Source organism: Dermochelys coriacea, chromosome 3, assembly GCF_009764565.3.
Source record: "Dermochelys coriacea isolate rDerCor1 chromosome 3, rDerCor1.pri.v4, whole genome shotgun sequence".
Taxonomy (NCBI): Eukaryota; Metazoa; Chordata; order Testudines; family Dermochelyidae; genus Dermochelys; species Dermochelys coriacea.
In genome coordinates this window covers 136753124-136766724 of record NC_050070.1, presented here as the reverse complement: position 1 = coordinate 136766724, position 13601 = coordinate 136753124, and the positions used below count along the sequence as shown (strand labels likewise).

The following is a 13601-nucleotide window of genomic DNA, read 5'->3' as shown; positions in this document are numbered from 1 at the left end:
GTCAACAGAGAAGTGATGAGATGTGAAATTTTTCACATGTAGGTCAATGATTCAAATCTAGTCCTAGTTTGTAGCATTTTCTATCCATCTGACTGCAGTTTGGTTGCTAACATGACATGAGTCAGTGTTCTGTCTCTTTCTAGTGGATAAGTATCTGATCACGAATCCACCATTGCAATTGGTATTAGTAGTTTGGGCACTTTCACTGGTAGTCTCAGCAGAGAGGCCACAGCTTGAAAGGACATGGAAACTCAATCTTTTTAGAGGTGATCCCTCCAGCTCAGATTTGAAACATATTGATAGAATAGTATTAGGCTTTCACTGCAGGTGCCAATCCTGTGCTTGCCCAGAGGACTTCAGTTACCTGAAGTGGTAATCCAGTGTCATTCATCAGCAATGTTACAACAATCTTTAGTTGAGTGTCTTGGGTTTCATCCTGTCATTAGTTTTTGGGGTTTTTTCATGGCTAAATTTACAGCTATGGAAAAATTATAATTAAATGTTAACATATCCTTCATGGAAGCAGCTCCAATGTGTTACTGAAATACAGTCCTAACAACTGTTTGGTTTTTTGTTTTTGTTGTTAATCAGATAGTCGAATGTGATGGAGCTGAAGAGCTACAGGAGTTGGAGCAGAGGTACACGTGCATGCACACACACAAAAAAACCCTACAAACTTGTGTCTCTCTAGTGAAACACCAAACAGTGTTTATTACAAGCAGGTTGTTTTTCGGTTGGTTTAGCTGTTGTCTGATTTTTGGTTTGGTTTTGTTCTTGACAAGTGAAGTGCTTTTTTAAAAATTAATTCTGTCCACTTTGCTTGACTTCATGTATTTACTTTAATGTTTACATGAGCATGTAGCTGCCATGATAAGAGGGTCTCTAAAAATCTGAAATTCTTCTAGCCAAAACACTTGTTGCTCCTTAACTCCCAGGAAAAATCCCTTATCGATGGAAGCCCTTTTGTCAGAATGAGAGTATTACAGTCATCACAGATGTAATTTAAAAGAGCCGACTGTAGTAGATGTTTCAGTGCAGCAAAATTTAGGTTTTTGGGGGAAGGTGTAACTTGCTTGGGATGACAGTAAGTAAAGAAGGGATGTCTGGCACAAGTGAAGTGCTGCACCTCTTAGACCTGTTTCTAGGCTTTCGTACATTTCCTGAGGTTTTTGGGAGACTTATTGTTCTTTGGAGAGGATGATAAATGGTTGGAGGGCTAGATGGACTCTTCTTAATATGTGCTCCCAGCCTGAACTATTTCCTAACAGTTGTTTGTATTTTAATATCTAGATCTAATGTAAATAGTTTTCTGTACTGGGTATTTTATTAACCCTCATTATTGTCTGTGAAATTTCTTGCCCTCCAGAGATAAAATCACTTTGTAAATGTTACTCATTAAAAGATGTTTCTCCATTTAGATTATTAGAAGAAGTTCTTTGCTACATAAATGTTGTGGCACACTCAGTGGAAGAAAATGCAGACAAACCGACAGCAAAGTTTTGGAGGGCTCTGCTCAATAAGTCTTATGATATGCTAGATAAAGTAAGTTTTCATTACTCCACTTGTGGCTTTGCTTTTCCTTCTTTTTTTTTTTTAACATGATTATAACATTTGTTACATTTTAATTTTTGTGATAGAAGGTGGGTGAGGTAATATCTTTGTTGGACCAACTTCTGTTGGTGAGATAGACAAGGTTTTGAGCTTACACAGAGCTGTTCTTCAGGTCTGTGTAAGCTTGAAAGCTTGTCTCTCTCACCAACAGAAGTTGGCCCAATAAAAGATAATGCCTCCTCCATCTTGTCTTGCAAATATCCTGGGATCATCATGGTTACAACAGGACTGCATATAACATTTTATTTTTGCAACGTTTGTATAAGGTTTTTTTTGTTGGTGGTTTAATGTTACATAATTCATTAGTAAGCTTTACCAACCAATTTGGGACCTGATGCATTGTTACTTTAATTTTCTACTGCCAGCAGTATTATTAGGCAGAGCAAACAAAGTGAAGTAAACCCAGTGATGGTTATTTTTCTGTTAAGCGTCCTGGTGGTTGGAAACAGCCATCTAGATATTGTCAGAAAGAAAATAGCCTTCTGGTGTTTTTTCTAGTTACAACTTTTAATGTGGACTTCTAGTTAGCTAATATTTCTGCAGAAGAATTTACATGAAGTGACAAGCCTTGCTGTGTTTTACAAGTCGGTTTTTTTTTATAAATCAGAAGTACGGATGCTATGTTGGCTTGGTGCCCTAGCAGCAATAGTGGAGCTATGGATCAGAGTTCTCATCAGTTCTCTGGGTGACTGGTGCTGAATTTTCTTCCATTAGAAACTTAGTTGTCCCACCACTCCGAGCCAATGTGCATGGAGCAATGTCAGAAGGATTTTTTTGGTGGCGAGTGATATCTAGCCAACTGCTGACTGGAGTGGAAGAAAATTGTGTAGGAATCCTCAGGGTTAAATGAGGCAGAGCAAGTAGTAGATAGTTTATTTCCAAATTGGTGGCTAGCAGTTACGGTATGAGAATTAAACATTGTAGCAGGAACTTACTTTCTCCTTTTGCTTTCCCAAACAAAGCACTATCAGGACATGCTTTCCATTCTTTTCTGATCCCCTCTTTGTTCTCAGGAAGTGCGCACACTTTACTTTTTGGGGGGCTTGGATGGTGCAGTACAGGAAAGAACATTTCTGTTGCTGTTTGTTTTTTTACAGGTCAATGCCTTATTGCCGACACAGACATTTATCCCTGTCATTAGGGGACTGATGACCAACCAGCTGCCTTCTGTGAGACGTAAAGCAATGGATCTCTTGAACAATAAATTGCAGCAGCGCACACGTTGGCAGAAGGTCCAAGTAAGGCAAAGGGTTAAGCCCTTTCTTTTTATTTAAACTGCACCTTTCCGCTAATGTAGAAATGAGGTGTCATGTGTAAGGGCAGTTGTAGAATTTTCAGATGGAAATGTGAGTTTCACATTAGCAGTGTACCTTTTGAATACCAAAATGTGGTCTACCCACCCACATTAACTTGCAGGATCTGGACCTAGCTATGTTTTTAATTTCATATTTGTGTGTTCTTTTGTTCTCTTAGGTTTGGCAGCTCTTAGAACTAATTCCAGAGCTAATCGCTATTGTACAGCATAAAATAAATGAAGAGGAGGAGGAGCAAGCCATCAACAGGCAGACTGCTTTGTTCAGCATCAAATTACTGTGTAAATGTTTTGGCACAAACCATCCAGAGCCTTTTGTGCCTGTTCTGAAAGCCACCATTGACCTGATTTCTTCAGAGAGGAAGGAAGAAAGGAATGTGATGGGAAGTGCTTTGCTATGTATAGCTGAGGTCACCTATACACTGAAAGCACTAGCAGTACCTCAGCTTCCCAGGTATCATCCATTTTCATAAAAGGATTCACTGCTGCAGGAACTACATCAGATGAAATGTATTACTAAAGACTGGCTTAAAGGCTTGTTAAACTAATTGGCAGTCTGTATGTGCACAGTGTGCTTTATAGAAATGGATAAAGGCCCAAAAGTCCTCCTGAGTACTTAAAGTGAGAAAACTCTGAAGCAAATGGTGCACTAATTGTGAAAGAATTGGAGATCATTTAATAATCACAGAAGTTCTTGCAGAATCTGTCAAATGGCTATATTACCACTGTAAGCCTGACTGTATTTAAAACATAGAAGCCTTGTTCAGCACAGTTGGAAAATAGCTATGATACAACTCTGTTTAGTCCTGCCTGTTCATATGGAACTCAGGCATTTAATAAACAGCTTTTTAAAAATGCCTTAGCCTTAATAAGAATGATCAGTTTCATAGTGTAGTAAGGCCTTAAATCTAATATTCTTCACAGCTTTTTGAGAAATAGAATAGAGAAGTGAATCCCAAAAGGCCAGGTTTTCAAAAATAGATTCTGCAATTGTGCATGTAGAAATTTTAGACATGAAAGTTGTGCCTGTAGTTTTATAGGCTGGATTGAGGCCTATTTGGAAATTTACCTCCAAATTTGCAACTGACAATGGATTTACTTTTCTGTATGTTTTTACTTGATTATTTGCAGGCTGATGCCAGCGTTGCTGAAGACACTAAAACACAAAAAGGAGCTGGTCTCTAATGAGATTTACTTGCTCAGCGCAGTGACTGCGCTGCTGAAAGTTGTGGCGACACTAGCACACTTCCTTAGTCCCTATCTGGTGGATGCTTTGCTGCAGGTGAGCCATCACTGTCTTTATAGGGTGAGGGAGCAAGAATGAGGAAGCTCAAATTATGGAGGTCATGCAGGATTTTGCAATGAATTAAAATGAGAATTTGGCCATCTGGGTGGTTGGGAGAAATCTCCTGACTGCTTCTACTCAGCCTCCGTGAGTAAATGGAATGATGCAGCTGGTGTTTTCCTCCTGCAACCTTGCAGAGACTTAGCTTGCTACTTTAGGAGGTGGGGTGTGAATTTTGAGGGTTTTTCTCCTGTACCAGTAAGTTGATCAAATGTGTATATATTAATAAAAACTCCAGCTTTTATAAATAGAGTGTATGTAATGATCCTCTGTTTGTTCCACTGATGAATCCCCTTTTTCAGTTTTCATGTATTGAAGGAGACAGTCTTGTATACAAACTACATAAATTATAGTGTTTAAAGTAGTAACAGACAGTAGTGGTTTTTATTTCCAAAATGCTTTGCAAGTGCTAATTAAACTGAGTATAAACTTTTTAAATTAAGTTGGTGATTTCTTTGTTGGTTCCTAGACTGCAATATTTTTCTGGAGGAGATTATTATGAAATCAGCTCTTGAAAGATTTGTTTTACTGGTTTTGTTGTTCTTGGATTTTCTGATAGGTCGTTCGCTTGGAAAGGATTGCAGTGGAAATGGGTCCTTCGTCCCAGCTTAATCTCCGTTTAACATCACTGAAAACTACGTTAGCTACACAGCTTGGTCCCAGAGTTCTCTTGCCAGCAATTAACAAGTGTTACAATGAACTTGCAAATGCTTGGAAGGTTATGATTTTTTCATTCATTAGTAAAGTGAATGGAAATGTAATTATAGTTTAAATATGCTTTTTTATATTAAACCGGAAAAGTTAGAACAGGGAAGGCTCCACCAGGCTCTAGAGTATTCACATGAGAGATGGCAAGTATGGAAGACAGTTCTGTTCATTAAAGCTTTCATTTATTTGCTAGGGACATACATTAGGAATTACAGCTTTCCTCTGGGCCTTGCTACTATCTCATGCTTGGGCTGCATTTAAAATTGCTGCCAAGATGGAGAGGGAAAGAAAACTCGTTAAAGGGACGCTGCCTATTTAAGTCAAATTGTAAACAAACACATCTTCACTTTTTATTGATAGTGCCTTAGATTACCAGAAGTCAAAGAATTTTATAAAATCCAAGTTATTTACAACCTGTCAACTTTTTTATTTCTCTTGGCTTGGGCAATGAAAATCAGTTTTAAATCAATTTTATTTTGTTTGGTCAGATGCACCTTTTGGGTTCTTAATGGTGCAAATTTTGGGTTTCTAACATTGTGAATGGGGATATTTATTTGTTTAAAGACCATGATTTTCACCTGTATTTTTTAAAAAATAAATTGTGGAAGGAATTCAGTTGATCTGATGATCTATGGATGTGACTTCTTTTAACTATGGGATAACACAGCTGTCTGTCTTTTACAGAACTGCCTGGGTCCTCTTATGGACATTCTTAAAGAGCACATTGCAGTTATGGAGAGAAACCAGCTTATCTCCCATCAGTCTGAGCTGACAGCATTTTTCATGAAAACCCTGGATTTCAGAACAGAGCACTCACAGGTGGAGTATTGGCAATTCTTAACAAGCAAGAATGGATGTGGTTTTCTACTATATGTTAATTTTAGAAGTTCTTTATAAGAATATGTCAGGTTGTTTCCTGCTAAATGCATTTTCTGCACTTTTGAGAATTGTGTATTCAGCTATGAGAGAAGTGAGAGATTGCTCCTTGTGAATAGAAAATTTTAGTTACACAAGTATCTTGGACCTAAACATAGTAGAGATAAAGTTAGACTTTGTTAAAGGATGCTCATCAGGCTCTGAGTCTTACTGTATGGATTTTGAATTATACCTTTCACTTGTTCTAGGATGATCTGGAGGAAGTCGGTAGAACAGAGACTCATATTATTAGCTGTTTAATTAGCATGGTCATGAAGCTTTCGGAGGTTTCTTTCAGACCCCTCTTCTTCAAGGTAGGAATTTTAATATAGTCCTTTAGTATTAGCACAACTGTATTTACAACTGCGTTAATGTAGAAAAAAACTTCTCTCTCTCTCATCAGTTATATGATTGGTCCAAATCAGACGGCACCTCAAAGGACAGACTGTTGACATTCTACCGGTTAGCCAATTGCATAGCAGACCAGCTCAAGGGTCTTTTCAACCTGTTTGCTGGTAATTTAGTGAAGCCTTTTGCTGATACCCTGAACCAGATTAACATCTCCAAAACTGGTAGGTCTCCAATTACTATAGTTATCAAAGAAGGAACAGTTGAAATATTACATCACTGTAAGCTTGCTGTCTCTGTGTGCCTCCTACCATTGTCTTCTAACACTTTTTCTTCCTGCTTTCTCTTGCATCTTGCAGCAAGGTGGCTTACTCATTTGGGGGATGCAAAAGGATGTCTTCAGTTGGGGGGTGTGGGCCAGAAGACCAAAGAAAAAGGAATATTCTTCAACTAGGGGAAGTCATTCCACTCGTGACATTTCTCTTGGAGTCAGCCAAAGCTTCAGTTTGTGAGATCAGTGAAGCCTATTTCAAGACCCTGCTCTCTTACGTTTCACTCATTGCCTCCCCTGACATGGCCATATAGAACATGCCAGCCAGGCTTGTGCTCCACAACTTGGTTGATGAAATATCTGCTGCTGTTTTATTTCATTTTCCTCTCCCCATTCAAAACTCAGGCAACCAGCAAATGCATTGGTGACAAGATGTTCCATACCTAGGCAGCCTGTACATCCGTAGCACTGATTGTCAGGTTCTTCAGTTAATCCCTAGCACCTTTTCCCACAAGCTGCGTGCTCCCCTTCTTCCCCAGCTGTATGCCACATCCAGCAGCAACAGCATTAGTCTAAGCAACAATATTCCGAACTGCAATGAGCTAAAAGGCCATGTTGCATTTCATGTGGACTAGATTTAATCATGTGATATCCAAGCCATAGGCCATTTACTACTTACTCGTTTCTTTAAAAGAGTGTTGGTAACATTGGCTGCTAAGTAATCTCTCCTTTCTTTATAGCCAGTTCCCGTTTCATGAACAGCTAACAATATTTCTAATTCCTGGTGTTTGTAGAGCAAGTGGCTTCTTCATGGTTTTTTCTTTCCTTCTTTTTCCCATATGCAGATGAAGCTTTCTTTGACTCTGAGAACAGTACTGAAAAGAGCTGTTTATTGCTGCAGTTCATCCTTGACTGTTTGCACAAAATCTTCCTCTTTGATACCCAGCGTTTTGTGAGCAAAGAGAGAGCAGAAACCTTGATGGTGCCCCTAGTTGACCAGGTACTGACATGTACATTGAAAGGAGACTATTGCTGGATTATCCAAGTATTGTATTCCCATTTCGTTTAACAGGTTTATTGCTGACTGTTAAATATTCAGATTATATTCCTTGTAATTTGTCATGGATTTAGCCTTCTTTGAATTTAATCTCTCCCTGTTCCCGTTTTATTTTCAGTAATCGTATTATTATTATTATTTTAGTATTTGTCTTCAAAGCTCTTCAACGCGTTACCTAAATAACCCTGCACTTCAGTTTTCTCATCTACAAAATAGAGAAATTAATACTTACCTACCTCACTGGGGTATTGGAAGGATTAAGTGACTTGCCCAAAGCTCAGGAGTTTCCAGCTCCTTTGCTCTGACCTTTTAAACTGCCCCATCACACAATTAGATATTCTGCAGTGCCAGCCAACACCACTCCCAAATTGGATGGGTCATTGCTGCATAAAGAAGCTTTTTCTGTCTCCTCCCCTAATTCCTGCAAGCCAAGTGCACTCCCTCTGCAGGCACCCCGAAGAATTTAAACCTGAATTTTTCATGTGCCAGTAAACAATGGTACCATTAAATCTTAAGCCCAGAGGAGGGAGTTCATAGCTGAAAGATTTCAGGGGAATCAACATTTTTAAATGTAACTTCTTAAATTTTTCATTTTACTGGTGTTTGGTGGATTTTACCTTACTGGTGTTTATCTTCCTTAATACTCTGGCCTTTGGAATCTCACTCCATTAGGCTTTGAACTCCCGTGTTGAGAAATGTTAACCTGATGATGCAGGGTGAGAGGGTAGCAGGATGTTTTTAAGCCTCAGTTAAACAGTTGGGCCTTTCTGTTTGATTGGCTTTGTGATCATTTTAATCCTGCAGCTAGAAAACGTGCTTGGAGGAGAAGAGAACTTCCAGGAAAGAGTGACTATGCACCTGATTCCATGTATAGCTCAGTTTTCAATTGCAGTGGCAGATGATTCTCTGTGGAAACCACTAAACTACCAGATTCTGCTGAAGACAAGGCACACCTCACCTAAGGTATGAAGCTGGATTTTCTCTGAGTTGAATATGAGTGAGTTTAAAGTGCTGTGCATGGAAAGCAGATTGTGGGTTGGCTGGGTCATTGCTTGATATGAAATTTGCTCTTTGAGATATCGCACTGGTATTATTAATACAGATGGTCCTTTACTATAGTGTGAATGGAATAGCTTCAGAATAAAGAAAAGGAGGACTTGTGGCACCTTAGAGACTAACGAATTTATTTGAGCGTAAGCTTTCATGAGCTACAGCTCACTTCATCAGAATGGATGCCAGAAGATAATTATGGGCAATTGTTCATCAGCCCCCAAGGACTGACCTATGTTTTAGCAGGGTTTCACTGTGTCTTTCTTTTGTTCATGTTCCACATTTATAGTATATCTAAGTGTAGCAGAATTCAATGTTTATATTTGATCATTTTAAGATATCCATGTTCATTTTTAAGCATTTTTTTCAATTTTTATCTATTTATATTTTCACAGTTGGGAGGGGTCAAGCAATTTATTTAATGACCGTAGATGTTGAGATTCAAGAAGTTAAAACCTTATAACCATTAAAACACAGATTGTCAACACCACATGTCAAAATATACAAACTAAACTCTTAAGTTCTCAAGCAGCATTTTTCTTACTTTGCATTTTGATTATCAAAGGAAAAAAATTTTCATGGGTTTGTTTGTGTATGGTGACATTTACATTTATGGATAAAAATCTAATCCTTCCATGCTGAAGTATATTAGGCCCTTAGGATGGTTAATGAGGAATGACAGGTTGTGATGTCTTCAGTAAATTGATAACACCCAGCTCTATTTCTGCAAGACCTGCTGATGGAGCAGAACAGATGACTTACTGTCTTGTGAGTGGGATTGTGATGAGGGCGAACTGGCGAAGACTTGGCTAATTTTGATAGGTTGTGGGGAGCAATTGGAAGAATTAGTAAGTGTTAATCACAACTTAAAAAGCAAACGTAGCCTATCTTTTTGAGCCTGGTGTATAATCTATGGGTCTTATTGGACCCCAGACTAGTTAGGAGCTCAGCTTTCAGCTCTTAGTACAAAGAGAGACCTTTTATTTTGTATATGATTGTTGCTACGCTTATTTGTCCTTTTGTTATGAAGAGACTAGCCTTCAATAATGCATTCAATTTGAGTCCAGCTGGAGCCTAGAACTGACATGGAATGCAGCAGTCATTTTATTAAGAGGGCTAGTATTTCAAGAGCACAAACACCAGGACTCTCTAAGCTTTGCTGAAGGGTTATAGGCTCCCTGGTGGGATTCAAGCTGTTCGTCTTGATGTTTAGGGTATGTCTACACAGACCACGGAAGTGAATCTCCCAACCTGCATGAACACTCAGGCCAGTGGGGATCACATTAGCGCTCTAAAAATAGTTCTATAGACAGTACTTAAGTTGCAGCTTGGGACTATACTTGAAGTCCTAAATGGTTTTGGCTCTTCCTCTTAAAAGACTTGTCTCACTCCTCCAATGATATTGTCACCATTGCAGTCAGCAAAAGTTCTGGAGCTCCGCTGATGTAATGTAGAGGGAGGTGGTGGTAGTGTTCTACATGGGGGTCCTTTCACTTTGCCGTTCTGTTGGTCAGAATCATTAACCATCTGGGTATGCTTCAGGACCCATTGGAGGTGGAAATGTTTTGAAGACTTTACGAAAGGAGTCCAGTCTATCAGCTAACTTTGAAAATTTCCTCCTCCTAACAAACCCAACCCTCCTTAATGTGTCTAATCACTTCAGCCAGGCTTAATTCTTGACTAATTTTCTGTCCTTTTCCCATGCAAGATGTGACTGGCTCTAAATTTTTATGTATATGGGAGACTGAACTACATTAGCCTCTCCTGTAGAGGTGCAGGCTCTCTGGCTCCAAGTAGTTTAGCAAACTTCAGTTCCCAGAATTCACTTTATTACCCCTCTCCCCAAATAAAGGCACTGGGAGGAGAATGGAAAGGGAACTAAATTAATCTAAGACATGGAGTATTAAAAGGTATGTTTGAGAATATGCTGTATTGCTTGTTTCCCTATATAGTGTCTTGGGTTTTGTTTTGTTTTGTTTTTTTTATTGTAGATCCGATTTGCTGCTCTGCTTACTTTGGTAGAACTTGCAGGGAAACTAAAGGAGAACTACATGGTGCTGTTGCCAGAATCCATCCCTTTCTTAGCCGAGCTAATGGAAGGTAATGTCCTACAATGCTTCAGTTGACAACCAGGATATTTGGGTTGTCCATTTTGAAATACTTGTGTAATACAAAACAAACTTTAACAAAGACAGTCGTCGATCACTGACAAATACTAAAAAATCTTCTGTCCTGAGTGTTAGGTAACTTAAGAATAATCAGTGACTATTACATTGACTTAGTACGCCAATTAGTATACTGGGACTTGACACCTGAGGTGTTAATGGGACTTTTAATTTCAGTTAACAAGTGGATGCATTGTTTTAGGAGCCATAGACTAACTGATGGGAATTCACCTCTGTGCACTGGGCCTGTGCACCACTTAAGTCTCAAACAATCAGACTGTGGCACTGCTTTTAGGACAGGTTTTTATGAAACGCTACTACATTTACTGCACTCTTGTGAGTGGAAAAAACACTTTATTTCAGAAATATTTTTGTTGCATTACCTCTTCAGCTGCAGTAATGCTTAACTAGTGAATACTTCCCAAACACCATAAGTGCATCCCAAACACCCTGCCCAAAGGAGCATACAGTGTGAAAAGACACACCCATGAAAGGGGGTGTGGGGAGAACTTACAACATAAGAAAAGTGGTGAGGGTGGAGATAGGCATATAGGTTAGTTACATCTTTGTTAATGTTTGCTTTTTAGATGAATGTGAAGAAGTAGAACACCAGTGCCAGAAGACAATTCAGCAACTGGAAGTTATTTTAGGAGAACCGCTCCACAGCTACTTCTAAGAAACACCATTACCTCTTTGTTGTAAAGTCTAAATCATGAGATGTGAATGTCTGTCTCACATAAAAGAGCTAATAATATTGCCACAAAGTTACTATGTCACTCCAATTAAGAGTAACACCTTTTTTTGTAGTAGAATGCGAAGATCTTGCCTATATGCTGTTCAGGGTCATGACAATTTCCACAGTTATTAATAAATTGAAAATACTACAGGATGGTTTTTTGACTTCTGTATAGTGTGAATTGTAGAAACCGTTGCATGAATTCAGTTCAGGAAAGACAATGGGGATGAATTTTCATAAACTAAAATGTGCTGCAAGGTTGTAGAAGGGACAGACTTATGGATTTTTTGTTTTTTTTTTTTTCCCTAAACTTAGTTTCTATCCTGTTAAGTTTGTACTGCAGCTTTTTAGTCATTTATGGTGACTGTAAGCATTTTCTAGTAGAGTCTCTGACTACAGAAGCTACATTTTTGTGAGATGTTTTCTTCACAGTAGCTAACTCAGTAGTTTAAATCACTCATCCTTTATGCGCTGTGGGATTTGAGTCTCAATTATACCAGCCTATAACCTCAAACAGTAGTTGTTAAATTAGTGTTTTCTGTAGCTGTTTTCTTTAAAAAGTGATTGATTACTATAATCACCATTATGCCATAAGTCTGATGCACCACAGGGATGTGCATATGTTACTAGTTATGTGAATTAGGTTCTTACAACTATGTGTACCCATCTGTGAAAATCAGGTATTCTGTCTACATGTGCTAGTTTAACTACCTTGGTTTCAGAATCTTTCATGAAGGATGAATGGGCAGATGTTACCTTTTCTATTCCTGTCTGTTCTTTTTAACTGTGGAAGAAAATAAGTGAAGAAGCCAGTAATACTCTATTAAAGGCTGTTGACTATGGATGACTATACAAGAATCCAGCTTCAAAGGAGTTTAGAAAATAAGAACTTTGTTCGCATTGCAGCATTTACACTACAGAGCTGAAGTCAAACTTACACAGGGACTTCAGGAGAAAAGTGAAGTTAACTGAAAATCTTTACGTAGAGCTCTTTAGATAGCCAGGCAATGCTGTAAAAACCAACTTTTCTTAGGCTGAGGTTAAATATTTAGGGAGGAGGCTGTTTACAGAAGCATATTTTAGCTGAAAGTCTTTTAAATGAAAAGTACAAACAGTGAAAAGTAAATCTAAATTACATGCCAGTGTAACACTGTTTAGTATGGGCACTTTTAAATGGGCCTGATTGAAGGATTCAGAGTAGCAGCCGTATTAGTCTGTATCTGCAAAAAGAAAAGGAGTACTTGTGGCACCTTAGAGACTAACACATTTATTTGAGCATAAGCTTTTGTGAGCTACAGCTCATTTCATTGGATGCGTGCAGTGGAAAATACAGTGGGGAGATTTTACATACACAGAGAACATGAAACAATGGGTGTTGCTATACAGACTGTAAAAGAGTGATCAGGTAAGGTGAGCTGCTATTATTATTATTATTATTATTTATTATGCTTCAGGTTGGGGGGCTGTCTGTAAGCAAAGACTGGCCTGTCTCCCAAGATCTGTGAGAGTGATGGGTCATCCTTCAGCAAATACTCACCAGCAACCACACACTACAAAAACACTAACCCAGGAACCTATCCTTGCAACAAAGCCTGTTGCCAACTGTGTCCACACATCTATTCAGGGGACACCATCATAGGGCCTAATCACATCAGCTATACTATCAGAGGCTTGTTCACCTGCACATCTACCATTGTGCCAGCAATGCCCCTCTGCCATGTACATTGGTCAAACTGGACAGTCTCTATATAAAAGAATAAATGGACACACATCAGACAGGAATAACATTCAAAAACCAATTGGAGAACACTTCAGTCTCTTTGGTCACTCGATTACAGACCTAAAAGTGGCAATTCTTCAACAAAAAAAACTTCAGAAACAGACTCCAACAAGAGACTGCTGAATTGGAATTAATTTGCAAACTGGATGCAGTTAACTTTCAGCTTGAATAAAGACTGGGAGTGGATGGGTCATTACACAAAGTAAAACTATTTTCCCCTTGTTTATTTCTCCCCCTACTGTTCCTCAGATGTTCTTGTCAACTGCTGGAAATGGCCCACCTTGATTATCACTACAAAAGGTA

General features: G+C 38.7%; 1 protein-coding gene across 1 annotated transcript in view; it reads left to right on the top strand.

Moving 5' to 3' along the window:
- The window catches only part of HEATR1 (HEAT repeat containing 1), a 55220-nt gene extending 43551 nt beyond the window's left edge, over positions 1 to 11669 (top strand). Inside the window, 13 exon segments of the mRNA XM_043511412.1 lie at positions 592 to 638; positions 1419 to 1542; positions 2709 to 2849; positions 3085 to 3377; positions 4055 to 4205; positions 4828 to 4986; positions 5661 to 5795; positions 6101 to 6205; positions 6295 to 6463; positions 7356 to 7510; positions 8372 to 8530; positions 10609 to 10717; positions 11370 to 11669. Coding sequence (XP_043367347.1) covers positions 592 to 638; positions 1419 to 1542; positions 2709 to 2849; positions 3085 to 3377; positions 4055 to 4205; positions 4828 to 4986; positions 5661 to 5795; positions 6101 to 6205; positions 6295 to 6463; positions 7356 to 7510; positions 8372 to 8530; positions 10609 to 10717; positions 11370 to 11458 — 1836 coding nt within the window. The 3' untranslated portion in view covers positions 11459 to 11669.
- The last annotated feature ends 1932 nt before the right edge of the window (positions 11670 to 13601 follow it).